The 27,770-nt window shown below is 50.0% G+C and overlaps 2 protein-coding genes and 1 long non-coding RNA gene across 8 annotated transcripts; 1 reads left to right on the top strand and 2 right to left on the bottom strand.

The window, feature by feature from the left end:
- Positions 1-17: 17 nt before the first annotated feature.
- PIGR (polymeric immunoglobulin receptor) lies at positions 18-14,499 on the bottom strand. The gene is made up of 11 exons (XM_080569039.1): positions 14,303-14,499; positions 7,045-7,140; positions 6,464-6,796; positions 5,627-5,956; positions 4,688-5,011; positions 3,971-4,285; positions 2,784-3,045; positions 2,128-2,246; positions 1,814-1,939; positions 1,616-1,674; positions 18-796 (listed from the first exon to the last, which is right to left on the bottom strand). The coding sequence occupies exons 2-11, from the start codon at positions 7,124-7,126 to the stop codon at positions 665-667; spliced, it is 2,082 nt and encodes a 693-aa protein (XP_080425165.1). The 5' UTR covers positions 7,127-7,140; positions 14,303-14,499; the 3' UTR covers positions 18-664.
- LOC308183252 lies at positions 7,165-27,546 on the top strand. Of its 2 annotated transcripts, XR_013942363.1 has the most exons (4): positions 7,165-9,347; positions 18,643-18,762; positions 26,103-26,203; positions 26,282-27,546. It is a non-coding gene; the product is annotated as an uncharacterized lncRNA (long non-coding RNA). The 2 variants fall into 2 exon arrangements; XR_013942364.1 differs by lacking the exons at positions 26,103-26,203; positions 26,282-27,546 and adding an exon at positions 20,546-20,667 and having other exon boundaries at positions 7,176-9,347.
- Positions 16,306-25,500, bottom strand: LOC308183247 (polymeric immunoglobulin receptor-like). Of its 5 annotated transcripts, none has more exons than XM_080569046.1 (9): positions 22,487-22,587; positions 21,555-21,896; positions 21,008-21,337; positions 20,562-20,891; positions 19,653-19,917; positions 18,188-18,300; positions 17,432-17,567; positions 16,952-16,997; positions 16,306-16,593 (listed from the first exon to the last, which is right to left on the bottom strand). In XM_080569046.1, the coding sequence occupies exons 1-9, from the start codon at positions 22,521-22,523 to the stop codon at positions 16,555-16,557; spliced, it is 1,638 nt and encodes a 545-aa protein (XP_080425172.1). In that variant the 5' UTR covers positions 22,524-22,587; the 3' UTR covers positions 16,306-16,554. The 5 variants fall into 5 exon arrangements, 4 of the variants coding, with proteins under 4 accessions (XP_080425172.1, XP_080425174.1, XP_080425171.1 ...); XM_080569045.1 differs by lacking the exon at positions 16,306-16,593 and adding an exon at positions 25,361-25,500 and having other exon boundaries at positions 16,604-16,997; positions 22,487-22,595; XM_080569048.1 differs by lacking the exon at positions 18,188-18,300.
- Positions 27,547-27,770: the final 224 nt, after the last annotated feature.

The following is a 27,770-nucleotide window of genomic DNA, read 5'->3' as shown; positions in this document are numbered from 1 at the left end:
AAAAATACAAACCAAACCAAACCAAAAACACACCAGTATATTTGTCATGACAAACTTTGGACCCTATTGCTTTTGCTGTGGACTGACGGATGCCCAACACCAGTCCCAAGGGTGAGGAGAAAGCCCCTGCCCACGTGTGCCCTTGCTGTGACTCTTCAGAGGTGCCTTCCCCGTGCCCTGCCACAGAATGAGAGCCCGCCCGGTCTGCTGAAAGCCGGCTGTATTCTTTATTGGTCGTGAACAAAACCGCTCCAGGCACCCCTGGTCTGTCAGTGCTGCCTCTGAGGGAGAAAGCTGAGAGGAATCAAAAGCGTGAGTCATTGCTCTAAAGGGTTTTCCAGCTGCCGTTAGGAAAAAAATGGGATTTAAAAAAAAAAAAAAAAAAAAAAAAGCATCTTCTGGTCTTTTGGAGCCCACAGTACCGCAAGGGGCCCTGGCCGGCCTAGGGTTGCAGGGGCTCAGCCCCTTGGGCTCCTGCCGCTGCGCCTCCACACTCAGGCCTCTACAATTCTGACGAAATCACCACTCAAAGCTGAATTTAAACACAAAAAGATCAAGCTATAGCAAATTGTGACAGCAGTAAGCAGCGCAGCTTGCTGAGCTCGTGCTCTGAGCCTCACGGCAGAGCCACCCCCTCGCTGCCGCGTCCCCACGTCCCCTGCCCTCAGACACGGCCATCCCAGGCCGGGGGGGCCGTGGCCGGAGCCGCGCTGTCCGCGGGGGGACAGCCCTGGGAGATGGCGTTGGAGGTGAGGAGGAAGGCGGAGTAGGCAAGGTCGGCGTCCTCCTTGGAGCCCTGTGGAAGGACAGAGGACATGGTGAGGGATACGGTGAGGGACACGGTGAGGGTCATGGCGGCGGGTGGCAGGGGAGGGGGCAGCGCGCGGCGGGTACACGCAGAAAGCATTTCCCATTTGGGATGATGCGCACAGGCTGGACAAAATATGCCCGGCCTTGTTGATTCTCAAGGCAGGAAATGGCTGCAAAAGCGATTTAATTAAAAACATGGGGATCCTGGCTCTGACGAGGGCCTCTTTATTGCTCAGCTCTGGCTCTTGGCACTTACTCCTATACATAGCTTGCGGTTAGGGACTTCTAAAAAGAAGTGCTTTGACCTGGCACCGTGTGGTAGTGCGGAGAGGTGCAACACCACCCTGGTCTCTCCTGTGGGGAGGGCAGCTGGGGGCAGGCAGGGGAGTACTGGGGCCACTGGAGCGAGCCCCAGCCCTTGCAAAGGCAGAGACCCCCCCTGCCTGTGCTGCCCGTGTGGGACCCCTGCTTTGGGGACAGGCTGGGGAGTGCTCTGGCCTCTGGCCATGTGCTTGTCCCACTGCTTTATAGCTACAGTAAGGACTGTACCCTGACCTTCCTGGCGCTCCCTGCGGCTGACTCGACGTAGTTTCAAGCAAAGTGACTGCAGTTAGTGTCTCTGCTAACACATGGGGTCAGGAGAGGGTTAAGTTCCCCCATAGAGGCAGGTGGCCTGATCCAGGCATGATGGGGCACCTTATTTATAAATAAGGCCCAGGGGTGAGGGCAGCTCCTTTGGTGATGCTGCCGGGCCTGGAGCTGTGCTGGTGCCTGCCAGGTCAGTGGGTGCACTTCTACCTCTTACCCTTTTCGCCTTCTTTGTCTCAGCTGCACTTTCAACACTGGCTGTGGTGGTGATGAATTCTGCACATACAGAAAGGGAGACATTAGGGTGTGATGTTTCGGTGGCTCCCGGGCTCTCAGGCTCTTGCAGGGTCCTCCTGCGAGCCCTTCCTCGCCCCGAGGCTGGGGGCAGCGAGCAGCCCGCGTGCCAGCACCGTACCGTCCCCTCCCAGCTGAGTCTCCTGGCTCTCTTTCATGCAGGCGTTATCGTTTGCCCCGTACTCCTTCACGCTCTCGAAGTCCGACATGCTGATGTTGGTTCTGTAGCTCCCCACGGACACCAGGTCTGTTCGGAGGGAAGCGATGAGTCCCCAACATGCCCTCATGCAACCAGCCACTGCACGCATCCAGCCACTGCACACGGCAGCGCCAGGGAGCAGCCGCAGCCCGTGGGGACTGCTGCAAGCAGCCGCTACTGCCTTTGTCTGAATGCTGGGGCCACGTCCCAAGAGACTGGGAAGGGCAGGGACTCACCTGATCTCTTGATCTGCCGGTATTTAAACACAGCAAAAGCTGCACCGAGGACGACGACTGCTGCGCCAGAGGAGGCCAGGGCTACAGTAAGGGCATTGGAGCCAGAACTTGGTTTAGAGCTGCAGTGGAGGGAAAGGTAGATCACTAAGCTGTGAAAAGCATTTTTAATGGAATAATTCATGACTAAATAACATATATACATTTCTAACTGTCTAAAACCCATATAGGATGGTAAATCTGAGTGAGCACGAGGTGGTTCAGTTAATGAACTGCATCTAGGCACATATAAGAGGATAAGTACAAATGTTGGATGGAGGTAGTGCCAAAATGGCCACATTAGCAGCTTGGTTGTAAATGTGTGAAGGAAACCTCTCTAATCTTGACAGAAGTATTTTTAATTAGCTTTTCTGTACCTGGGATTTCCAATTGTTCCCTTCTGGAACAATGTTTTTACCTGGGCTACAGATTAATTTCAAGTCTTGCCTTTTGCTACGACTTTTTTGCTTCTTTTCTTCTGAAATTTTGAGCTTAGTTCTTTGTGAAAAATAATTTATCTGTTGCTAAACTGCACACATAGTGTGCAAACAGCATGTCAACAATAAACTAACATAAACTTTGCAAAACTAATTAATGAGGGAGGCTTGGGAAGGACTGACCTTTCGGAGGCAGCTGCGCTTTGCACCTCAGCATTGCTGAAGGCTCTCCCCTGGGGAACAACGCCACGGTCGGCATTGCTGGGAGCTTCGGCATTGCTGGGAGCTTCGGCATTGCTGGGAGCTGCAGCATTGCTGGGAGCTGCAGCATTGCTGGGAGCTGCAGCATCGCTGGGAGCTGCAGCACCCTTGGGAGCCGCGGCATCGCTGGAAGTGTCCAAATTCAGGAGCTCTGGGTTGAGTTCAGCAGCTTTCTCTGCATCCCCTAGGGAAGAAAGGCGATGAGTTGCAAGCGGCAGCATGGAGAGGGAGGGCAGCAAAAAGCAGTGAGCATATTGGTGCATGTGGAAATGCAGTGGGTTGGGGCTGTACCTATGAGACTCTTATTTTAGAATGAAATTTAGAGATCTGAAGTCTCATTACAAATAATTTATTGGAAAAATCTCAAGCAGGATCTCCATGCCTGTACTCTTCCAAAAATCTAGCATTTCTAAGTCCTGCTTCTAATATTTCCAGAACAAATGTTGAATATCTGGTCTACTTTTATTTCTAGCTCTTTGCCCACCAAAGGCATTGAAATAAGGTTGTTTCTCTGTTTTCACTTTAACTACCATCCACTTGGGACAGCTGCTTGTGGGATCTCTAGCACTACGCTATACTTCTCCTCTGTTTCCAACAATAGCCTTTCCCAAGAAAAATGTATTCACTCCAAAATACTGCACCGAAGCTGAGTCCCTTGCTTGTCCAAGGGGAATTGGCCTTCTTAGTATTTTGCCTAGTACTTTCCTTGTGAAGATGAATGAGCTCCCTGGAGTGACATGCAGCTCTTCATGTGACAGGTGTCTGATGATGCATAATCTGAGTGATGCTACAAATTGTAATAGCAGTAATTAGTAAGGACGGGGTTGAAAATGGCGTGGAAGGAAACATGTGAGACTGGAAGGCTTTTTTTAACTGGGAACAAAGTGGGGACAGAAACCAGTGAGCGGATGCAAACACCTATGGCATGCTACACGAAATCGGGGTGATCTTGGTGGCAACTGGTCTGGGAGGCCGTCTGGAAGAGAGCATTTCTGTTTTGAGGTGCTGCAACCTAGTGGACATGGAGAGGATTTCCCTCAGCAGAAGACAGCGTGATTCACAGCCCGAGAAGCAGGGGAGTCCCCGGCTGCCCTTCCCCTGGGGCTCACCTCCAGCCACCTGCAGGTACACTGCCAGCGTTTCCCCGTAGCGGCCGTTGCGCTTCACTCCGCACCAGTACCACCCCTGGTCCTTCGTGGTCACCGAGTCGAAGGTTAGGACGAGTGTCTTGTTGGCGGTGTCACAGTTGACATCCACCCCTGGCTGGCTTTGGTCAGAGGCAGACAAGGGGGAGCAGCCGTTGTTGCTCCACTTGCACCAGTACTTCTCGTAGGAGTAGTACTTGCACGGGTAAGAGCACGTTAAATCGACCCGCGAGCCCACTTCTGCCAGCACTTCCTCCTTCCCCTTTAATCCAGGCTCTCCTGTGAGGGCAAACAGAACAGCGAGGATGATACTGGGGGGTTTGGCAGTGGGAATTGTAGTCAACAGGTAGCGGGGCTGCGGGACTGTTCACCATCTATCTCTAGATGGTGAACCAGGAGACGTGTCTTTGCGGGAAACTGCTCCTTACATTGCTAAATTAACGTTAGGGATGCTGCACATACATCTCTGGGTGAAAGCTGTTTTTTTGCAAGGCATAATGTTGAAACCTTACATTTCCATTTTAAGACTACTGGGAGGGACCGTCACAATATTTTGCCTTGAGATGAGTTCAGTCGTAACTCACGTCTTTACCAAAAAAGTGAGATCTGCTCCACTATGGAGCTTGGGAGGTTTTAATTCCTAAGGAGCAAGCAGAGAACCAGCAGTGTGTGAGCTCATACCTTCTACGACCTTCAGCTCCTTCGATGACTTCCTCTCCCTTTCATCGTTTGTCATGCACCAGTAATAGCCTTCGTCGGTCTGACGCAGCTGGTTCATGACAACGCTGAACGTGCCGTTCTGCGGGTTGTCGAACATGGCCACTCTTCCTTCGTAAGTGTCATAAACGAAGCCGGTGTTTTCTATGATCCGAGAACATCCATTCTTTCTCCACTTGCACAAGTACTTGAGCGAGTAAATTTTTGCGGGATCATAGTGACATTCAATAGTTACTGAACTTCCTTTGACTCCGATTACTGTGTTCTTTCCTTGAGGAACGTTTGTCCCTGGAGATAAAAATAAAATGAGCATCTGTACATGCCTAACTTCTGCCCATGTTGCATTCTCCCAAGAGAATAAATATCAGATCACACAAAGCTGTTTAGTGTCAGCTAAAGTACAGCTAGGTGATGCTTGGGGGTGCAGACAATAGGAGACCATCCCAGCACTGCCAGCAATTGACCCCCCAGACCTTTCCTTCTCCTAAATTCACCGGGTGGTTGTTGTCTCTGGGTATCATCATTTCTTAGTTTCCTTCCCTTTGCCAGGGAAAGGCAGTCTTTTCCTTCCAACATCTTAATCCCTTAAATCTCAAAGTGACAGGCTTGAGGAGGCAGTTCACTTGTCTTAAACTTGCAGGCAGAATCTGCCCACGGGAGCGCTGGGCTGGGGAAGACGGCCGAGCACTGCTGGGGAAGTTGAGTCCTGACACAAGTCTGAGCTTTATTAGTGATGGTTTCGTACACTACTGATAGCTGCACCATCAGAAATAAGTTCCTAGATGAAGGGATAGCATAATAGCACTCCGCAAAATTCTTGTTAAATAAAGTGACACTGGCAGTGATGCTTCTAAACAAAAGCAGAGATGAAAGGAAACAAAACATCGGGAATAGCTCACTCACCCTCATAGACATGCAAATCCAGCTCTTTCGTTTCTCCATACTCCCCGTATAAGCCAACCCCGCACAGGTACAAGCCTGCGTCTTCCCAGTCCACCTGGGTTATCATGACACTGAATGCACCCTTGGTGTCCTCATTGCTCAGCAGGGCTCTGCCTGTGAAATCCACATCGATCTTCCCATACGTGTCGATGATGTTGAGGCAGCCGCTCTTCTCCATCTTGCACAAGAACTTCCTCATGCTGACAGTGTCCGCCCCAAAGCTGCAGGTCATGGTTACGGAGCCGTGCAGCTCCACGTAGAAGAGCTCAGCCTCCTCGGGGACGTTCGGACCTGTGCAAAGAGACCGGTCAGTGGCTGCTTGGTTGGTAGCCAAGTGCTACTTCCCAAGCCTCCGAAGGACTTTTTTTTTACTAGCACGGTGTCTCTCTGTGCTGTTTCTCTGTACCCTGCTGTGTGGTGCTGTGCCATCCTGCACACCGCTCTCAGCACTCGTGCACAGGCTTGGCTCACGTAGCCCCGTCCATGGGCTGGGGTACAACGGGTGGCAGGCAGTCCTGCCCTCCGACTGCCTCTCCCTGTATTTCAGTGGCCGGGAGGTCAGCAGTTTCCAAGCAAGGTTTGTGACATTAATGGGTTTTATCTCCTAGGATTTTTATGCCAGATTTTTGGTCAGACAGCAATCTGTTCTGTAAAAACACTAGGAGAGAAAAACCCCGCTGCTTCCTGAGCGCAGGGAACGTCCTGAGCTCTTGGACGCCGTGCCTGGGCAGGCATCCTGTGGAGCTCTATTAACAAGGGAAAACGTAAAAGAAAAGCAATACTTCAATATGTAATTACCTTCAGAAATGTCCAGGCTGACTTTGTAGGAGAGCCCTCTGCCATTGAGACCGATCCCGCACTGGTAGGTGCCTCTGTCTGACAGTGCCAGCTGCGAGATGTTCACCACCATGACGCCCTGCTCCGGGTAGTCGCTGATGGAGGCTCTGCCCTGGTAGCTCGAGGACGTGTAGCCGTTGGAGGAGACAACGGTCACGCAGCTCCGGGATGATTCCCTGCACCAGTATTTTCTGTCGTGCCTGTTCACCTTGGTGGGTGGGTAGAAGCACTTCACGGTAACTGACCCATCGATCAGGCCGTATACCTGCCGTGGTCCGAACACGGGGCTCGAGACTGCAAGAAAGCACATTGCCTGTGAGTTTTGGGTGTGCTGCTCCTCCCGAAGGGACTGCAGAGGGGGGCCGGTGTGCTGGGGCTGGTGTGGGCTGCGGCTGTGCAGCCTCACGTGTCTGAAAGGTCCCATGGCAGCGATGGGCATGGAGGGGGTAGCCATGACCCCAAACCCTTCTCCCCCCTTAGAAAAGCACCCTCCGGTCTCAGGTAGCACACAGGCACCTGCGCCCCAGCCAGGCTGCACTTACTTGCTGCTTTGGGAGGATACTTGCTTCTTGCAGCTTCAGCTGAGAGGAAGGAGAGCAGGAAGATGAACGCCAGTGAAGTCATTTTGCTTACATTCCCTGGAAAAGGCACAGAAGTTGGTGAATAGTCACACTTGTAAAGTGATTAACTGATCGCGTCGCCTAATAATCCATACGCCTGGATGGTAAGAGTTGTGGCTATTAGAGCTAGGGAAAAATACCACATTTAATTACTCTAGTCAAACCATTTAATGTGCAATGGGGAGCTGATGTCTGTTCTTGCCCGTGTTGCTGCGTGGCATTGTGACTGCCTGGGGGTCTGAAAGCAAGGCAGCAATCCTCAGCCATGTAAAACGAAGGGATCTGCCTTTACCACAAACCCAGTTAATGCGAGGCTTGCAAGTCAGTGACGTAGCCGTTGGAGCAGGATGCCCTGGGGGACAGTGTCCCGCAGGCAGCAGTGGTGATAGCAGCAGCACAAGAAACTCTGTTGGCCAAATCTGAAGAGACCTGATTCCAAGTCAGAAGTGACATCTGGTTTTACACGCGTGAATCAGAACAGCCCATCACAAGGCTGAAGTCCAAAGATGGTCCGAAAGCTGCTGAGCCCAAGCAGACCAGGAGTTCAGGTGGTGGCCTGGAGCTAGGCTGCTCACTGCCTTGCCAGGATAATGCCACTTGAAATAGTTTGTTGTTCGTGCCGTGAAAGGAAGGCTTGTTCCCTTCTGAGCCTGAGTGCCAAAACCACTCCTTGAGAAAACCTGCTTTTGTAGAGCAGAGTTCCTGTCCAAAGCCAGTATTTAATTTCATATCAATTCCCTGTTTTTTTCGAGAATGTGGAAACATTGGGTTTTTCTTTCCTCGGCTGCTGATAAAGTTAGGGTGCAGAGATTTCAACCCCCTAGAGAATGAGACCGGTAAATCTGACCAAAACTACTGCACCAAAACTCCCAGCCAGGACTCAAAGTGATGGCTGGTGGGAATGCCAAACCAAGCTGCCTGTTTCTTGAAGTGTGTTCCTAGCCAGCAGGATGAATATTTCTGACCTTTTCATGTTTTGGTCTGATTGATGGCCCAGGGAAAGCCAAGGCCTTTAATTCCCTAAGTGGTTTTCTCTGGCCTGAACCGAGCGTGCTGCAGGACACTGTGTGGTGCTGTGGTGAGAGGATGCATTTCTGAGCACAACTGTTGGTCTACCTGTTTATTATTCCAAGCTCTAGAGATGACAGATGCCAAGGAAAGTCTTTATGAATGTTCACAGGAATTTGATTTCAGGGCATCAGGTGACGGGTTTTATTTTATGAGGGGTAATTCCCAGCAGAAGAAAAATGCCTTCGTTTCCGTGTTAAGATGAAAGGTGTTCTGTTGTTCTTTCTTCCTTGTATTGTGATTTCTAATTGCTCAGTGTCCACTTGTCTATGGTTAATAATTTACTCACTGAGCATGAAAAATGCTTTTTCATACATATCCCAGAAGTAGCCAGCAAGGCAAACAAAGCACGCTGTGCCAAAAGCAAACAGCACGGCACAGCAAGGCCCCACGTTGCCCCCCGCTGCCCTCCTGCCCCCGCCGGGCACTGCCAGCCGTGGTGGCGAGGGGCAAGGACAGGTCCCAGTCCAGCTTTTCCCCTTTTTGGTAAAATTTGTGTAAATCGGTTGCTCTGACTCCTTCCGAAGCAATCGGCTGCGTCAGGGTTACCGACAGCAGCGTCTTGCCAGGCAGGGAAGGATTACAGAGACCTCCCTTGAAAATGAAGATCTAGCCGTGTGAAAGAACACAGAAAGACATGTGTGAGAGTGGTGGCAGCGGGGTCTGCATGCGTGCGAGCAGGAGAGGATTTGGGCATCTTTCTCTGACTTGTGCCTACGCGAGAATAACAGCTCGTGCGTGTCACCACGGCAAATGTGCAGCTCCGACCGCCTCTGGTCCTGCTCTCTGGCACTAACACCCTCCCCGCTCTCTGAATGGAGGCAGCAAGTCCCAGCAGGCACAGCCGCCTGTTACGCAAAAAGATCCGCAGGGCACTTCCACACCAACCCACTGAGCGGGGCGAGTGGAAACCCCCTGCCCTGCACGCCGAGTGACGCTGCCCAGCCCAGGCGAGTGGCAGGACCCAGCCTCGCCGACCACTGTTGGAGATGCTGGGGCAGAATTCCTTCCAGCCTGCTGCTAAAACAGCTCCTGCTCCTCCTTGCTTTCAAAGAACTTTTGCTGCTGCCTTGGCTGTCTGCAGTCGGAGCACGCGACTTACACCTCAGACCCCAGATAAGGGAAAGGCTGCTGAGCTGGTGCGAAAGGGCGCGCAAGTAAGTGGCTGTGCAAGGAACCTGTGTTAGTGCTGCTGCTGGCGGGGGGTGTTAGGGCAGAGGTGGGACAGCAAACGGTTGCGGGGGGCTGTGAAAGAGTCAAGAAGCTTGAAGCAGAGGGAGAAGCCGTGTGTGCTGCCTGCAGAGCAGCAAGTTTATGGCATGGAAGCGGGGTCGGAGGCTCTGCAGTGCCCGGGATGGTGCCGGCCGAAGCCCCGAGCTGGGGCAGTGCTGGGAGAGGCTCAGATGAGCAGAGTGCCTGTGCCCAGCCTGCGCTGCTCCTGCCACTTGGCTGCAGTCCCTTACGGGTCTGTCCTCGCTTTTCCAGAGGAGAAAAAGGGGGAAAATAGTGCTGCTTTGTTATGCATTGGTGAAATGTTTCCTGGAGCCAGCAGTGGAGGCAAGGCTTCATTCTGGGCTCCATATACAGCCCCTAGATTATCTGCACTTGTCTGGCAGCAACAGCTGCTTCAAAGAAAAGTGCAAAAATCTGCCCCAGGCAGTGATGCTGTGACTGGTCCCGGGAGGGTCCTCAAGTCCTTGGGGGGAGGTCTGGGGTCTGGCATGAAGTGTGAGGCTTGTGCAGTGCTCCCAGCATCTTCCAGCAGAAGCCATTTGTCACCCTGCACGGGAAGGGTTGCTCAGACTTCACGGCCGACTGTCAGTCCTCCACTGGCTTTGCCTGGGGCTGCGTGAGGTGGCTGCATTACCTCTGAGTTGTCCTGTGTCTGGGCACCTGCGCTGCGTTTCTCATTGCTCTTAGAGCAGGAGGGTCCAAGCGTGAGACCAAGGTGTCCCCTCGAACCGACGGGTGCCAGGGGAGACCCAGCCTGATCGCAGCGGGGCCACTCCGAGAGCTCTGGTCCCTCCGGCAAGCAGCAGAGCTGCAAGGCATTGCGCAGGCTGGTGGGACCCTGCACCTCATCTCATTCCTGCTGCTTTTGTCGATGCAGGGCTTGTTTGTGCTGCTGATCCCAGTGCTTTTCATGTGCTGTCTTAGCCTCATGTATTATAAACTGAGAGAGAAACTGCATGGGAGGTGGTGCAATGGGCTGGCCAGGAGGGAAGGCAGAGAGGGAGCCCGGTTGTTCCCACTGGGAAGGTGTCTCTGAAGCTGGTCTGCAGCACGGGGCGAAGACACCACAGGTGGGAAATGCCAAGCTGGCAGAGCCTCCGTCAGCACTTTTGGACCAATTTTCGTGGTTAGTTTAACAATTTTGATTGGTAAATAGGGGGCGGCACTGGGAATGATGAGGCATCCTAGTGCTTTTCCACTCCCCTTGCAGCATAGGATGAGCAGAGAAACAGCCAAGGGGAAAGCTTTCAGCTGCCTGAGTGTGCATGTGCCCGGTGTTCGGACGTCCCTGCTGTGGCCAGAAGGCTGTCCCCCCTCCCTGGCACAAACTCCTGTTGCAATGGTGGTTGTCTTTGGAATAGAACCAGCTGTGTGCTGCGGCTGTACTCATTTCTTCCTCTATCTTATTAGATAACTCAGATCTTGTTTTTCTGAAGTGGCTTTGATTCATTTTGCATCATCAGAACTGCTGGCTTCCTCCTCTTCCCTGTCCCAAAGCAACGCATTTGAAGTTTCACAGCAAAAGAACAGTACTGTGGCTGTACTCAGCAGGCAGGACTCTGCCTTCAGGACCCCAAAGTCCCCAGGATCAGGGCAATGGGGCTGTCCCAAGACACTCTGCCAGGCAAGGCTGGCTCCAGGCTTCTAGGCTGTTTGCAGTGTGCTGGTGTTTGCGTGCAATGCAACAGGGGTTGCAAAGATTTATGTTGGACAAACCAAGAACAGGACGGGCTAATTATTAACAAAATTAATACTAGCCAATCAAGATATTTAGTTGTAATATGCTTTAAAGCAGCCATTACCAAGTCCTAGTCGCCCATTTCATTGCTCATGGAGTGGCCGTGTACATGACCATGAGCTCGAGCAGCTGCTCAAAAGCCCACCGAGGCCAAGTGCAGAGGCGTGTGAGTGCATGAGAAATCTAAAGCATGCAAACACTCGAAACCCAAATATACCTGTACCACGACGACAGGTGACTGACTACTCATTACGACCTGTAGCATGCTTCCATAATTTGGATTTTGTTGTTTTTTTCCTACCACCTCAGTGTGTTAGAGCTCGGTGCACACATGCTGCACTGAAGGCGCCAGTGGGGCTTTGCTGGTTGGCACGAAATTAGACCTGGACTTGCCGCAAAGTGGGTTTGGTGTGAAAAAAATGTGCAAACGGAACAATTGCAAGGTCCTTTACAACATAATGGCCTTTCTTCCTGCTTTCCAGCTCAGGACAACTAAATATTTTATTTTTTTTTTAATATGATAATGAATAACATGTTCTGTTCTTATTTGTTCCATTGCTAGATTAACGGTTGGACTTGACGTGATTCTGTGATTGCCATGCTCTTTAACCTCACTGCATTATGCACCCACTGCGGACCAGTAAGGCAGACAGACAAGGAAAAAAAAATTAAACGCTTTTGATAAAGCTCTGGGGAGGACGGCGACCCTGCTTCAGCCCCACCATCAGCCCTTTTGCCTGTAGTGTTTCCAGCTGCAGAAAGTGGTTGATGGCACTGCTGCAGGGTGTTGGGACGTTGGTCTGGAGTAGCTATGAGGCATCTCTAGGCTCGGTTTCTTGGTTTTCTATGTGTGGGCACTTCTCTGGATCCCCCCATGCTGGAAGTACTGCAGGGGCTGTCAGCATTGGGACCATCACCTTCCTCTCTGGCTGTATGGCAGGCCTAAATTCTGAAATGGTGCTTTCAGGTTTCTGGCACAAAATGCTGGGGGAGCAGGGGCCGTCTTTTGCTCTCCTAAATATTATAAGACCTTCCCTGGGTTTCCATGGTGCTTTTGCAACTCTGAGTGCTCAGGACGAATGTCTTCAGATTTATAATGATGCAGAAGAGATCGGGACCTGAACCAAGTTATACAAATGCAAGCAAGCAGCTGCTCTGACTGGGTATGAAAAATCAGAGATCGGTTGCCAAATTCTGCTGACTCAGCTGCAAGGTTGAGCTCTGAGAAACTGGTGCTCTCACAATGCAGCTTGCCAGGGATCAACAGGCTAATCTATTAGCCATTAACTATTGCTCTTAATGACCAGTGTCAAGGATGTGCTATGGGACCAATGAAACATGAAGATTTAGCTGCCACACTTCTGATTCCAGTGCAGGAATCTTCTGCTTTGCAGAAAGTTTGCTGTTATTCACATATTTAAGGAACAGCAGACAGAATGGAGCAATGTGCATTTTTGCCCCTCAGATCCTTTTAAAGCCTTACCCACTAATACCACGAGCGAGCCGCACGGATGCAAACTGTTGCAGACGTACGTGGCGCTGAGCAGCAGCACCAGGACTGGGCAGTGAGGAGGGGCAGGGGCAGGGGCGCTGGGGCAATTCGTGGAGGCGCCTGGCAGCAGGGCGCAGCAGCACCCGTCCTGCTGAGCAGCACCGGGGCTCTCCACATCTTCATAAACTGCTGCACTGGCGGCCGTATTGCAGGCGTTATTTGCTGGAGTGGGAGGGGAAAAGCCACCCGTCCACTTGGATAGAACACGCTCATTGTGCTTGTGGAGGTGCGTGAGCAATGAACTTCTGAAGATAAAAGATCAGGCTGACCTAAACACATGCAGAAAATTTCTTGTTCCAAACTGATGCCTGCTTTGCAACATGGAAAGAGTAAACAGGATGTGCTGATTTTATGATACACTGAGTAGAGATAGCTAGGCAGATCTGATTGAAAGTTATCAGGACTCACAATGAAATCAATGGTCTTTAGGAGTTTCTGCAGTACTGTAACCTTCCTAGCTAAGAATCTTTGTGTGTTCCAGCTAAATGCTGTGCTAAGTGAGCACTATATTCTGGAAAACAAACGGAAAAGACTGACCAGATAATCCTTATGATAACGACTGAAATTTCCACTGAGGTTGTCCTGATGACCTGATTTTAAGTTCCTGTAAGTTGTTAGATGCACCATCTACTGATTTGTTGCTCTTCAGACAGGATTCTCATGGTTCACTAGTTTCTTACTGTTTGTTACTTGTCTCTTGAGCTGGAAAGTGAAACCAACTTTGGCACTATTAAACTGTTACTGTAGTTTAAAACTATTAATATTCCTGGAATTTGTGTTAACCCAAAAGCACTTACTGAACTGCTACAGAGTGTGCTGTAAAAGTTGGGTGGATGGAAAGCATCGGGGTACCTGACCTTAGCAGCAGCACAATTGCAGTTAGGAGGTATTTTTTCTCCATACTTCAGACAAAATAAATTAAGTCCTTCAGGAAAGTTCCCTTTGCAGAGTAAGAATTTCGGTCTGCAGAAACTCACCCCTTTGCTGTGGTACAAGGGCAAAAGGAGTCTGTCAGCTCTCTCCTCTGTTTTAGGACTCTGTGTCCATCCCATGCCCTTATGCTGTGGTATCTATTTATCTGTCTTTTAACTGTACACGTTTGGTAGCTTTTCAGAGCTTTTTCAGGAGTTAGCCCTACCAATTCCCTTCTGAAATTTCCAAATCCATATCCCTGTGATCATCTCAGTTCTGTGATACAAAAAGCTGTAATGAGCACAGATTGAGTTGCAACAGATTACTACAGTAATATTTACTAACATTTGTCATTTTTTTTATGTTAAAACGTAATGCAAATATTGTAATGATAATTACCTTATAGCCAGAAAGGAAAGATTAAAAGTCTAATGCAAAGAAGAAAATGTAAAAATTACACGCTTGATCCTATTCTTCTGACCTTCTTCTAAAGTAAAACTCCATCTCCTCACTAGCAGGAGCTGCACGTCCATTCATTGCTGCTTCAAAGCGAGTTCCCTGTGCACATGTGAGGGGAAGGGACCTGAGCTGCCCCATGCTTTGTGCTCTGCTCCTTCTATATCTTACAGTGGAAAAGATTTCACACTTTAGGAAGAAAATGAAGAAGCATTACTCACACTTCAGGTTACTTCTGCAGACTGTTTTGCACTTCTCGCCCTTTCCTTCAGGCTGGCTTTGCTGGTATCTTGGCAGCTGACCCCGGGACCTCCTGCCTGCGCGTGGCTCTGTCTGTCCTGCCTCCCTGCTGCGGCTGGACACTGAGCTCGGGCAGTGCCAGCCTGTTTTAAATACTCCTCGTACCTCCAGCCATGCATTTCCACCTGTTGTGCCTTAAAGGAATAGCATCTGAGAGCCTCGCAGGTGCGCGGGGTGCCACGTGGGAGCAGGGGCAGCCAATGCCCGTCCCGGCACCGCTGACACTTGGCAGGGCAGCGGGCGCACGTCGCTGTTTGCCTCCCGATTACACCCTCCTGTTGTGCAACCGAGGGTGGGCTCTGGCCTCGGCCGTGGGCGCTGCCCTGGCACTTCCACTGCCTTCGGGCAGGAGGTTTGCCCAACGCAGCCGGGTTTGGGGTCAGGAACATGGGAAGGCTGCTGCTGCTGTGTCGGCAGTGGGTACCTGCGAGGCAGCTTGCGGCTGCCCTGCCTGCAGAGCAATAGTTTTGTAGGGCAAACATGGGCAAAACAATTTTTTTCACTGGTTTTCCATTATTTTGGAAACCAGTGCCCTAAGCAGGCCCGGGCATGTTGTATCTCCTGGCAGAGCAGGTTGGCCTCGCTGGGAGGGCAGCTCTGCCCCCAGCCCCTCTGCCTCCCCGCTGCCCCGTGGGCAGAGCAGGAGTCCAGGTGGGCAAAGACTGGCTTCGTCTGTGCAGAATGAGAGCGTGGCAAGTTCTTTAAAACGAAAAATCTTTGCTGCCATCTGCAGCTTTGTTTCTTTGCTATCCTGCTGTAGGCATGAGAGGGGCCCCATGCAAGAATTCCCCTGCAGAGTGAAGTTGTTCAGAAATGGAATGGTATGAGAAACTAGAATTAATGAAAATGGAAGTATTTGTTGTGTAGGATGAATCATTAACCTGCTTTACCTTGTACTAATGATGCAAAAGCAGTAATTTCATTTAACTTGGGGGTCACATGAAGCTTTTCTCCTCTGTTCTTAGGGAAAGCTGAAGAGTTCAAGCAGGATAGCAGCTCAGGGTAATCCCGCCCTAGTGGAGAGCAGGTGGGATCCTGACCTGGGGCTGGGACATCTTACAGCTTGTCAGACCTTAAAGCCATCCGGAAGCACTTTTCCTCTCGCCAAGGGTGCCAAGCTCCGCTGCAGGAAGGCGCAGCCATTGCGGCAGGGCAGGAGCTGCTGTGGCGAGGGCGGCCGTGCCCGAACCCACACATGGTCCTCTGCGGGGGTCTGGGATCGGGACCAGCCGTGGTCGCTCTCCCCGACAGGAATAACGCTCGTCCCCTTGCAAGCCGTGCCCTTCCCACCACTGCTCCTCTGGCCGCGGCTGGCATGGCTGGTTTTAATTCTTGGGCATGGAGTTGCAACTGGCCACGATAAACACAGGTGTGTTTGCCTTTCCTACAGCTCCCATTCCCACAGGCACCTTTCCCTTTTGGATGCCATGGTGTTCCCCACCCGGCTGCTCTGGCCCTGCAGTTTGCCCTGAGATGTGCAAAAGCACCGAGGAAGGCGGCATGGCCACGGGCAGAAGAAGCCCTGGCAGAAACCAGCCCACGGGGACCTGCAGCCACTTGTGAATCTCGGGCAAGAAGAGGTAGTCCCGGGTGGATTAACAGTTTCTTTAACCAAGCCACTGTCTTCGCCCTTGAAATTTCTGGTAAAACTGATCCATTGTCTCCGAACAAGATGGAATTACGCAAATATATTTACTTTAACAGACAAGGAAATGTCCTTCTGCCAAGTCACAGGTTCCAAAGCACTTTGGCATCTCCAGAAAACAAACAACCCTTACCTTGCTTTTTTTTGGGGAGCCAAAGCACAGTTTACAGCATGGGATGTAATCTGAGCATGCAAACCAAAGCTACTGGTTTGGTCTGAGCTTCCTTCCCACCAGGAAGCTCAGCTGCTACAAGAGACAGTAAGGGCTGCACACAGGAGTAGCTTGATTAGACACCTTGTTTTATTCTCTACAAACCACATAACAAGTGACGTTTGGGCAGCCTGCAGTGATTCAGATTTTGGCCTGCTGCACAGGATGCTCAGCTTCTGAGTGGGGAGCAAGGAAAATATGGTGCTGTGTGCTTTGGGGTTTACAGCGATGCCTCAGCTTTTGATAAAGCAGCTCTGGTCTTAGGTATGGAGTGATTTGACAGCAGGGAGTTCTGCCTTATTTCCCTCCAGTCTTGATCAATTCTGTTGAAAAGTGGTTTTTTCCTCATAGGATCCCTGTAAAAACAGAAGGAAAGCTGTTACCCTGGTATTGCCTCTGCAATATTTTTAATGGTGTTTGTTTTTATGCCTAACTAGGTATTTTAAATGGGTCTGATATTTCAGGAAGTCCTGAGAACAGAAACTTAAAAAAAAAAAAAAAAAGGGGGGGTTGGAGGGGACTTCTGGAATCCACCCTCATACTCCGTTTAAGAGGGCGGTTAAGCCAAAGTTTTTGAACTACTATTACACCAAGTGATTTTTTTTTGTTTTTAATGGAGGAGAATGCATTTCAATGATATGAATTTCTACAAATTGGGTATATTTTAAAGTATCTTCTCAGGTGTTTTCTGTAAGAGCGAAGACAGACACTTACACATAAGCTGGTCCGCCTGAACCTTCCAAGGATAGCATAGATTATCCTGCAGATGTAGGGCAAAAAAGAATATGATTGCAACATAATGAACAAGAATTGCTTCTGTGTAATACTGCAAGAGGTTCCAAGTAATCAGATTTTGTTGGAATAAGCAAGCAGGAAGAGTGATAACATGCTTACGATGTGTAGGCAATAAGTTATCATCAACACTATAATAAATTTATAAAGCTCACAAAGGATTTAATCAAATTATTTTGAAATCTATGGCTCAATGTCTGTTGGTAAGGAATAAAGACAACAGCTCCACATCAGGTCATCTATCCTGGATTGCAGGATTGCAATTCCTGGACTGCAAACCCAACGTCTATCCCGTGAAGACATTTTACATGCTCAGTGGCAGATCCTCTGCCTAAAATGTGCTTTTACTCTCTTCTACCAAGGGAGCCAACATTTTCAGCACCAGTTTCAGAAAACACCCACCGACATTTGCTTGAGTCTGTCTTGCATCCGTTCGCTTTGTCTGGGATCCCGGTTTCCTCCATTTGCTCTTTCGCGGGGTTTAGACCAGCCTGAACCAGCACAGCTTCTACATGTCCCAGGGTGCTTCTTTCTTGTCCTTAACAAAAAAATATGCTTGCAATGGAAGGGAAAAGCTCCTCTAAAGCCTATTTAAATTTATGAGCATGTCGTAACAGACATTGGATTAGGCCCATTGTTTCCCGGTTTCGTTCTTGTAAATAATGTATTTTTATTCACCATTGCTCCCACTGAAGGTTTTTGGCCCTAAATTTCTAACCAGAGACACAGCATCTTGTAGAATAATGTATACATATGGTTTTTTGACAAACAGTTGTTAATGAAGAGTTTTTGGGTACGTTTTTGTCAGCTGTGCACTGAATGGGCTGGATTTGTCCCCGTAGAGCTGCCCAGCTCACAGCCGCTCGCACGGCACAGGTCCCTGCCCTTTATGCTCAGGATTTCCGAGCACTCCTGGAGCTGTAAAACTGTTTGTACAATGCACAAAAACTCAGCCACGCTTTTGGTAGTTCTCCACAATTTCTGTTTCCTTCCTTTGCTTTTCATTTAAGCATATTAAAACCCACCTCGGTCACGCCGCCAGCAAAATGGATGCGTGTCTCTAGAGCCAGAAATCGTCAGTGAGTCACGCTGTGGCAAGAGCCAAGCCCTTGCAAAAGGATCAACCGCAACCCAAAAGGTGGTGCCTGGCCAACTTACCAGTCTCCTTTTGAAGCTTTATTTTGGTAAGGACGAGAATAGCGATAGTGATGAAAATCAGCAAAAGCAGAGCCGATAGCACAACTGGGAGCAGGTGTGATTCACCTGATGAGCTGGAAAGATGAACCATCGGAATTAAATTGGATTTCGAGTTAAAGACCGTGTTGTTGAATGGAGGCTGTAGATTTTACACCAAAGAGCACGAAAGAGTTATAAACAGACTGAATCAAAGGAGAACAGCTAACAAAGTCAAGTAGAGATGAAATTGTTTGATCTGGAGCTTGGCTTATGAGGAAGTAATTTCTACAGCTACCTCTGCTCTGCCATGTGGGGCTTATGCTGCCCGCTGAATTATCCCCTCCAAGAGGAAAATGTGCTATTTTCATCATATAAACTCCCAAGCAAGGTTCATACTCTTTCTTTGCAAGTTCTTGTAAGTTGTCGTGCTGTTGCAGGGTGTCTACGTGCCATCTCCTTGTGAAAATGCCATAAATGCTATCAGAGCTCGACACGCGGATAGAGCTTTGCCAGGAACGGTGCAAAATCCGACCCTTTATACAGGAGTGTGACTTAAGGTAGGTAGCATGCTCCTCCTGGCTGGATGGTAGCTAAATGTGGTTTGAGGGAGGCTGTGGATGGGGAGGACAGGGTTGTAGAGAGGGTTGTAGAGGGGAGAACAGGGTTGTTTCATGCTGGGGGGGCAGACGCAAGCCCCGAGGTGTGCGGAGGGGCTGCTCGGGACATTGAGCTGGATTTGTGGACTGTGGTGTTTCTTCAGTTATGACTGATACTGCAATATCTGATACATCTGTGCCAGCTATGCAAATCACTTCACCTGGCACTGGATGGTGGCCATAGCCGGGATGAAGGGTCTAAGGGCTGCTCGCAGCCGTCCTGGCTAACAGGAAAACCCAGGAGTTAAAATTACCAGGGAGCAAACTGGCTCTGGGGTGAGCAGCATGGCTTTTTTATAGAAGTCCTATGGAGTAATTACTGGCCAAAATAGCTCACAGCCTTTTGATTAACCTTGTCCAAAGACAGGTCCTTATGCAACGCAGAGCACCCAAACACCGCACTGGTTACTGACTGCCTATGATGAGTGGGATAAGGTGCGCCATGAAGCATGTAGCAGCTACTGATTTGCCAGCATTATTGCTCAAGCCTAATGTTTCCTAACGTCCTGTCTCCACACTAACCAAAGGAAAACAGACAGGAGCACATCTGTTGACTCTGGCAGCTGATCTACAGGAGTGACCAGCACCAGAAGATTTCGAGACCAGTTCAAAGATCCACTCCTCAGATAGACAGGAGATAAGCTTGCCAACTGCTTTTCTAATTACACCCATCTCCTATCAGAGTTTATAACTTGCAGCCTCTGCACAACCTAAGTAGAGGCCAGGGGAATTGGACAGACGGGTGCAAACCACCAAGTTTGCGTCTCGGAGAAAAGTGGCTGTGAGCTTACCTCTCGTGATAGATGCTGCTGCGGGAGGTCACCAAAGTGCCAGGGGGGGCAGTGGGCAGCTGGGTGCTGGTGCCCGTGGTGCCCATGGTGCCTGCAGTGTACTTGGTGCCTGTGGTATACGTGGTGCCTGCGGTGTACGTGGTGCCCGCAGTGTATCTGGTGCCTGCAGTGTTCCTCTGCGTGGGCATGCTGAAGGCTGCCAGGCTTGATGGCAAAATGGGGTTCACAAGAGTGTATGTTTCTGGGTTTTGTGAAGTGCAGGTTCCTGCAAAGAAAATGATTTTGAGGCTTGAATACCCATCTTTTTGCAGAAAACATTCCTGATTTACCAAAAGTTTATGCATTTCACCTTGCAGTTGATGGAAAAAATATGCAGCATAATATGACCAAACTCAAGTATTTATACTATGGAAAGCAATTTGGGAATACCAATGAAAACCCATTAATACTTGGCAAAAATTCTTTCTTCAGCCCCACTGTTTCTGCCTTTTACAGCTGAGCAATGACATGGATCTATGTATTTATGTGCTGCAGTCTCTAAATCTGTAAGATAACGTTCAGCTTGTCTGCAGAGCAAAGCATTTGTCTCCACGGTGCACATGCTGTGCTCAGGTTGTCATATGCTGGGGTTTTGCCTCATAAATAATCAATAATATAATTCAAACAAACCAAGTTCCTGCTGAAAGCTCAGCTTACAGCCCCACCTTTACAAACTTTGCCATCCTCTCGGTTACTTGCCAATACCTGTTTGTAAGGCAAAATGTAGAGCAGAAGTTTCTCATAGCGCCATGACATTTATGCACAGAGCAAAGCAAAACTTACTCTTTTCGTGCCCATGAAGGAGTAGGGGGAAGAATGATTAAAAAAACCAAAAGGGATTATTGTGTTCCTAGCTGCCTCATGGCCTACCCTTCTGGATGAGCAGCTTCACAGCGGACGTGTGCTCCGTGTGCCCGCTTCTGGCCCCACACCAGTACCACCCCGCATCGTCCTCTCTCAGGGGGCCCATCACCACGGTGTACGTCCCCTTCTCCTCGTCGCTGCTGGCAATCCGTATGCGCCCTTCGTAGGACTCATGCACAAACCCATCCAGATCCACCAGCAGGGAGCAGCTGGCCGCCTTCCACCTGCACAGGTACTTCGCCTCGTAGCTGCCCTGGGGGTCGTGGTGGCACCTCACGGACAGTGAGCCTCCCACTGCGCCGCTTAGGAACTTTGGCCTCCTGGGCCGGGAGGAGGCTGCAGGTTGGGAGAGGACCATCAGCATTAATGTGAATTAATTAGAATTTCGTGCTCCTTCTCAGGGGCCACGAGGAGCCCCCAGGGCATGGCAGCCACCCAGCACCCCGTCCTACCTGTGGTCACCTGCAGAGCCACGTCCCGCGGGCTGTCCCGGCTGCCCAGGCTGCCCATCCCACACCTGTACAGCCCTGCGTCTTCCTTTCTTAAATCGTTTATCAGCACTTTGAATGCTCCAGAGCTGTCCTGAGGGGTAATAAAGATTCGTCCCTCGTAGCTCTTCGCCACATAGCCATTGGTGTCGGCGATGAGAGCGCAGCCAGTGCTCCCCGCTTTGCACCAGAACCTCTTTGTGCCATTGCGGGTGTCCCCAGGAGGGCAGGGGATGGTGACGGAACCGCGGAGCTCCCCGTGGAGCAACTCGGCCAGCCTCGGTGTGCCCAGGTCTGTGGGGAGAGAGCGGGTGGGCAATGTCATGCACAGCCAGGTGTGGTGGTCCCGTTTGTGCCGGTCAGCAGCTGCTTGCGGTCACACCTGGGGGTTTTTGCCCCTGAGTGCTGAATAGCAAAGGGCAGAAAAACTTGGTACCGCAACGCTGTGTGCCACAACAGCACATGCTGCCCCTGGGGACTGGACCCCCCCTCCCCATTCCAGCTGCCTTACCTTCCGAAACCGTCAGGTTCAGGCTGACATAGAGGTCCCGGTTGGTGCTGCCGATGCCACAGCGGTAGGTCCCCGTGTCGCTGCTCTCCAGCTGTGTCATTGTCACCATGAAGGTGCCGTTCTCTGGGATGTCCTCGAGGGACACCCGGCCCGTGTGGCCTTTTGAGACATAGCCAGTGGTAGAAACGATGGTGTAGCAAATTCCATCACTTGCTCTTTTACACCAGTATTTTCTGTCGTGTTTGTTGGTGGGTGTGATTGAGTAGAAGCACTGGTGAGTGACCGACCCTCCAACTGTGCCTGTCAGAAACCGGGGCCCGTACAAGGTACTCAACACCGGCTCTTTGTGGGGAAAGAAGGAAACAGAAGTTGTTTGTTAGAGACAGGCAGGTCCTCCCCTGGCAAAATCAGCCCCATGCCTTAGGGTCAGCGGGGGGCTAGGAGCAGCACTGATGCGATACCTGGCTCCAAAAGGCCAGTGTTCATTTTGGACACGATAAGTTACTTTCCTTGAGTGCCCCATTACGGGCTGTGCAGGTGGGAAAACCCTCCCTGACCCACCGGAGCAGGGTGTCCGGCTCCTCCGAGGGCAGAGCTCCCACAGCCCTGACCCTCCTGCCCGGAGTGAAGCATCAGGGGCAGCAGTCAACAGCAAACAGCCAGCGGTGACCTTTGGTGTTTGCAGACTGCCCGCTCTGGCAGCTTTCTTCCCCCCGCAGCAGCGTTGCGCAGGTGGCCGCACGAAGCGCAGAGCAGCGGGGTCCTGCCCGGGGCTGAGCCCGTGCCAGCAAGGTTTGACCCGGCCCCACTCTGCAGGTGGGGTTGGCTGCTGTGCGCATGGGGATTTAGCCGGAGCTGCACCCCCGTCCCCTGCACCTCCAGCTTGCCCTTTCTCATGGTGGAGGTAGCTGGAGAGTTTCTTGGCAACTCACCTTGCAGCAAAGCTACAAAGAGAAGGAGAACCTCCATGTCCACCTTCCTCAAATGTTTGCTCAGCAAACTTCCAAATCTCACTTTGGACACTGGATTTTGCTGATGTCTCTGTTACCAAACAGAAGAGAGATTGTGGCAGTGATCTGCCAAGGCTGTCTCTGGTACCCCCTTGACGCAGACCACCCACGTCCCTTGCGGCTCCCACCCTGGGACAGGGCGCAGTGCAAGATAAGAGAATTTTAAAAAGAAAACAAGTGCTCGTAGCACTCCTGCATTAATCCCCTGTTGTTCGGGCACGATGGTCACTAAAGACATTGCTGGTAATGACCGCTCATGGGCAGCCAAAGCTCAGGGACCACGCTGCAGACCCAGCACCGCAGACTGAGACCTGTGCGAGCACTGGCTGAGTGCGGGCACGCACGGAAGGGTTTGAGGACCACGGTGGCATTTGCCAAACCAGCAGCTATGAGCCACAACACCTCACCAGGGCCTGCGCCCAGCCTCCTGCAGCCAGACTTGCAGGCATCAAGCCTTGTTTTTTTCTATATTTCATTTTTTTTCATTATATTTTTTTTTTTCAGTGCAACAAACCATGCTGCAGCTCTCGGGAATGCCAACAGCACTCCTTAAACATCTCCCGCCGAACTGCAATCATCTTTCCTCCCTTTCTATTTTTCTTCCCTGCAACTTTCTGCAGAAAATCTTTGGGCAGATTGCTGCTATCTGTTTTCAGATCTGAATAGAAACGGTGTTTGAGTGTCTCTGATTAGGAAGGGAATTACTTCCTTGTCTGAGTTAAAAATTGACCTCTAATTACTGCGGTTTTATCCCAAAGACTCCCTACTAGAATTCTTTGTTTAAGATTTGCATAACCCCCGCCATGGTTAAAACCTTGATAGGTACAAACCAGGCAATTTATTTCATACTTGTTAACACATTGAGATCACTTCAAAGCGTTTTGGAGATATGAACAAGGAAATGTCGGAAGCACAACGCCATCGTGAGCCTTATTCCCCGTCACGGTGCAGAGCTGAGCCCTGGCCGCCAGCACTGGTGGCAGTGTCTGGGGCTGGATGCCCGCGGGGGCCACGCTTCGGCTGCTGCCCACCCTGGTCCACAGGCAGCAGGACACGAGGGGCTTGGTCCACGCAGTGGCTCTCTCTACGCCTTGCTTTGGGGGTGACGTGCATCGCTCCTGTAGCTGCGACCCCCCCAGCCGTGAGCTCCAGGCTTGCAAACCTGGCTCCCACCCAGCTCTCGGCCTCAGCTCTCGCGCTGCTGGTAGGAAGCGTGGGTCGGGGCAGCAGAAATGGGCTCTTCCCCTTTCAACACAGGCAGAAGCGCTGTGGCGGGGCAGCTTCTCCAATATATACCACTACAGCTGAGCTAGTGCCTTGCTCTTTTCCTTGTTTTGGGGCTGGGGACATGAGGAGAAGTCCTGGCACCCCAAAATTAATGAAAAAGTCTCTGTTTTTGCCAACTAGAGGCCAAAGTTCCATCATTTAGCTGGCCCAGCTGCTGTGATCCTGACGTTCAAGTTAGTATCCGCACAAGACTTTTTTTCCTAAGCAGACGAATTCTGTGCTGGCATGAATGTGCTAAATTCTCCCTGGCATCAGGCCACGAACAACTGAGATGTGAAGTGTCTGCAAGCCCACAGAGTTCCTTGCCTCGCTCGGAGGTGGGTGCCACGCTTGCACAATCACCCAGCTGCAATCTCTAAAGATCAGGGACAATTACTTCACAACCCCCCTCATTCACTTCTCCATTTCCCACCCTGCAGCAACAGGCAGGGCGCTAGCGAAGAGCCTGAGCCGTGCCCTCCAGGACCACCATGAAGGGCTTTCAAGCTGCTAATAAGGAGATTTCACTTTTTCCAGGAGAAAAGCTAGTCCAATTATCTTGGGTAACTTCAGCTGAGCGCCAGCCGTGCTCATTCAGCCCGCAGCACGAGATGTGTGCTGGCGGGGTTATTGACAGCATCCCCTGGCAGTGAGCTGCGTGCGATCTGCAGGTAGGAGATAGCTGGCTGATGTGCGGGCAGCTAGCCCACGTTGCAAATGACTTATGGATTAGATGGAAGCTAAAATAAAGCACCTTCAGTGAGGTCTTTCTCACCTGCCTGTCTGCGCTTGCAGCACTGTCGGGTTACTGGGCTGCTTTTTTTGTGCTCTCTGTGGGGTCTAATTGTGAAAGATCCTCTGTAGGGGGAGTACTGATGTACGCAGGAGAGTGGACTTGGTTTCCTATCGACGACACAGAGCTGCCAGCTAAATTTTAAATCCATTTAATTTCAGGATTTAGGTGAGGAGGTGTTTTGTTTTTAACCAGCAAAATAGGCATTTCTCACCCCAATAACAGAGCAGAAAGTGAAAAGAGAGACGGAGTTATAAATCCTGTAAAAGCAGGCTTTACTGGGACGCATTGATTTTTTTTTTATCCTACCTTCAATTCAGTTCTGTCTTGTGAAAATGTTTATATGCACAGTTTTCTTCACCTGTCTGATTAAGCCACTATCCTGCTACCAACCAAAATAAGCTAGCTGCTGCTACACAATAACTGGACAAAGGGTCTCTCTGGGTGGGTTTGCATAAGAACTTGCCTCATCTACCTCATTTTTGTATGTGTTCTTTGTAAAAAGCCAACAATCTAATTTATAACTTAAAAAAAACACAGTTACACCAGCTTAAAAAAAAAAAACATTTCAGCATAAATGAGTTATGCTACACTTACTGCTATAGAAATAATCACCTTAAATTTCAGATCTGTTGCACATTGTAAGTGAAATCCATCAAAGTGGCACATACAAGTGCTGTCTGATAGCATAATACTCCGCTCAACAGTAAATTAAGGGCAAATCGAGGATCACCCACCTGAGGTCAAGATGCTTCTGCTGCTGGAAATTTTCTCCTGCACTGCACTCCGGTTTGGATTTAGTGTAATGAAGTATCTTGCAGCTCAGATGGTCTCTGCTCTGTTCTTGATGTTAAACTGTTTTTTTAATATAGTGATGTCCAGAGTTAAGAAAAATAGTGTATTTATTTTTTAAAGTCCAGGTATGCCTTGCTGAGCAAAATGACAGCCAAAATACTTCGACAATGGTAGAAATGCCACCAATGTACTGAACATGGAACCTGAAAAATGTTCATTTTTAGCCACCAAGTAAGTGATGTGGGTGACATCATGGAACTAAAATAATGAAGAGGTCAGGAGCAGAAATTGCGAAGTTTGAGAGGAGTTCCCCTGTTTTTCAGTTAACTTGCAAAGATTTAACACCAAACGACTGCTTCTAACTACTAGTAGTGAAATGTGATTGCTCGGAACTGCTTCCAGGCAGAACTTAACATGAAGAACGAACTTTGTGTGTCTTACCTCAAACTTCTGCAGTTTGAATGAACCTGACTGCGTTAACCAGCTCATGCCTGTCTGGTGCTATGCTCTGTATGAATACAGGATAAAAAGCTGTTTTCTGCCCCAATGTTTGTTATAAAATTATCCGAGCAGGAAGAATGTAGCATGTGATGCCCTGTAGATAGAAGTCCCGCCTAACTAACATGTTTATTTGCTTGTTTTTTTGTCTGTTCTTCTTCTTCTTCTTTTTTTTTTCCCCTCTAGTAATTCCTTTGCACTGCGGAGCATACTCAGCTGCCTCTTCCACAAGGACATCGCCTTCATAACCAGCAGAACTGTATTCAGCCTTCACAATTCTATAAAATGTACGTTCAGACTATTTCTTAAGGGGTTGTGGGGTTTGTTTCTTTTGTTTTCTGTGCATTGCTAATCTCTGCTTGCAGGGCTCCATCCCACAGGTTCATCCCATGTCCTCACTTCACTCAGCTAGCCTGAAGAAGTCACCCTGGGAGCTCTGGAAGCGGCCAGAAGCTGGCTCTGGGAGGCTCAGGGCCCTGGTACCCAAGAAGCACAAACCAGCCCAGCTCTCCAGTGCTAAACATTGCTGTCTTTCTGCTGTAATTCCCAGGTAGGCAGCTTCAGTTACAATCAGGTTAATTGAAGAAAATTATATCAGAGCATTGCCACATAGCCTGATTGAACCAAATTGCCAATCAGTGAAGCAGACCAAAGTTGAGAAATCAAAGCAGCATGTCACTAAGGCACAGGGACTCGGGAATACCTTTACGCTCAGTAACTTGTCATTTCGTAGTGATTAACTGCTTTCTAATTTTGCTGTGCTTCAACCATTGCATATTTAAAGTCGGGCAGTCAGTGGGTTGCAGGGCCTCAGGAAATGTGCCATCATTTCTTGCTAAGCCCAGAGCTCTGCGAGGTGCGACCAAAGCCCAAAGGCCTGGTTCACATGGCAGTGGCCATGCTCGTTGCCTTGCAGGGGCTGGAGATGTGGCTAAGGGCTGCTCATTCCCGCACACATGCAATTCCTCTTCCACACTGACCAAGTCATCTTAATCGGCTGAAGCTTGGATGTGGTGGTCGTTATTTCAAAGCTAGGTGTGCATGGTAATGGTTGTGTTATTGCGGGGACTTTGCTCTATTTTTCTATCAAATAAAAATGACGGGTTGAAAAAGTCTCCCTGTGGCAGTTCCGGGAACACCCTGTGCTGGTCCTGCCTCTCTGCGTATCTACAGGGCCTGCAAAATATCACAGTGTGAGAAATAGCATGTGGTTAAGAGCGTCCGCAGTGGGGCTGATAGAAACCACTTACTGGAAAGCTTTGGTCTGCCCCGGTGCAGCGCTGCCAGGGTTCAGAGGTCCGACTCCTGCACTCTTTGTACACAGGCATGCTTTGAAGACTGTGATCATGTTTTGTGTGAGTCAATGTTTGAAGCACTTTGGAATCTCCCTGGATGAACGCGTATCTCTATCAAGTAGTTTTGCTTTCTTTATCATGATATGATTACTTATATTGCAGTAATTTTTGTTGTTTTGTACCAAACCTGTGCAATAACCAGCTCACAATATTGATTGTACTGCAACGATATTGGTCTCTCTAAGGATGTTTTTATTTACCGCATTGTTAGCAAAGCAATCGGATTGCCCTTGTACTAGCAATAAAATGTGATGCATAAAACTGATGATAAGAAACGCCTAAGACTGTTGAATGTTATTTATCCGTGCAGCAGATGTGGCTGAAACGTTCAGCCCACGACAAGCTGCCCTCTCCAGGAATCCCCTGCCATGCCAAAAGGGCAGCTGGAGGGTTGTGGTGCAGCTCCTTCCCTCGGCACCCAGAGACCCCTCTGCAGGTCTGCATTCGAGGGCTGAGGGAGAAGCAGAGCCGACGCCACCTCTGCGGGGCACAGTGGGAT

Source organism: Anser brachyrhynchus (genome assembly GCF_964034855.1).
Source record: "Anser brachyrhynchus genome assembly, chromosome: 27".
NCBI lineage: Eukaryota > Metazoa > Chordata > Aves > Anseriformes > Anatidae > Anser > Anser brachyrhynchus.
Note: the sequence above shows the minus strand (reverse complement) of the source record. Positions and strands in the feature narration are given on the sequence as shown.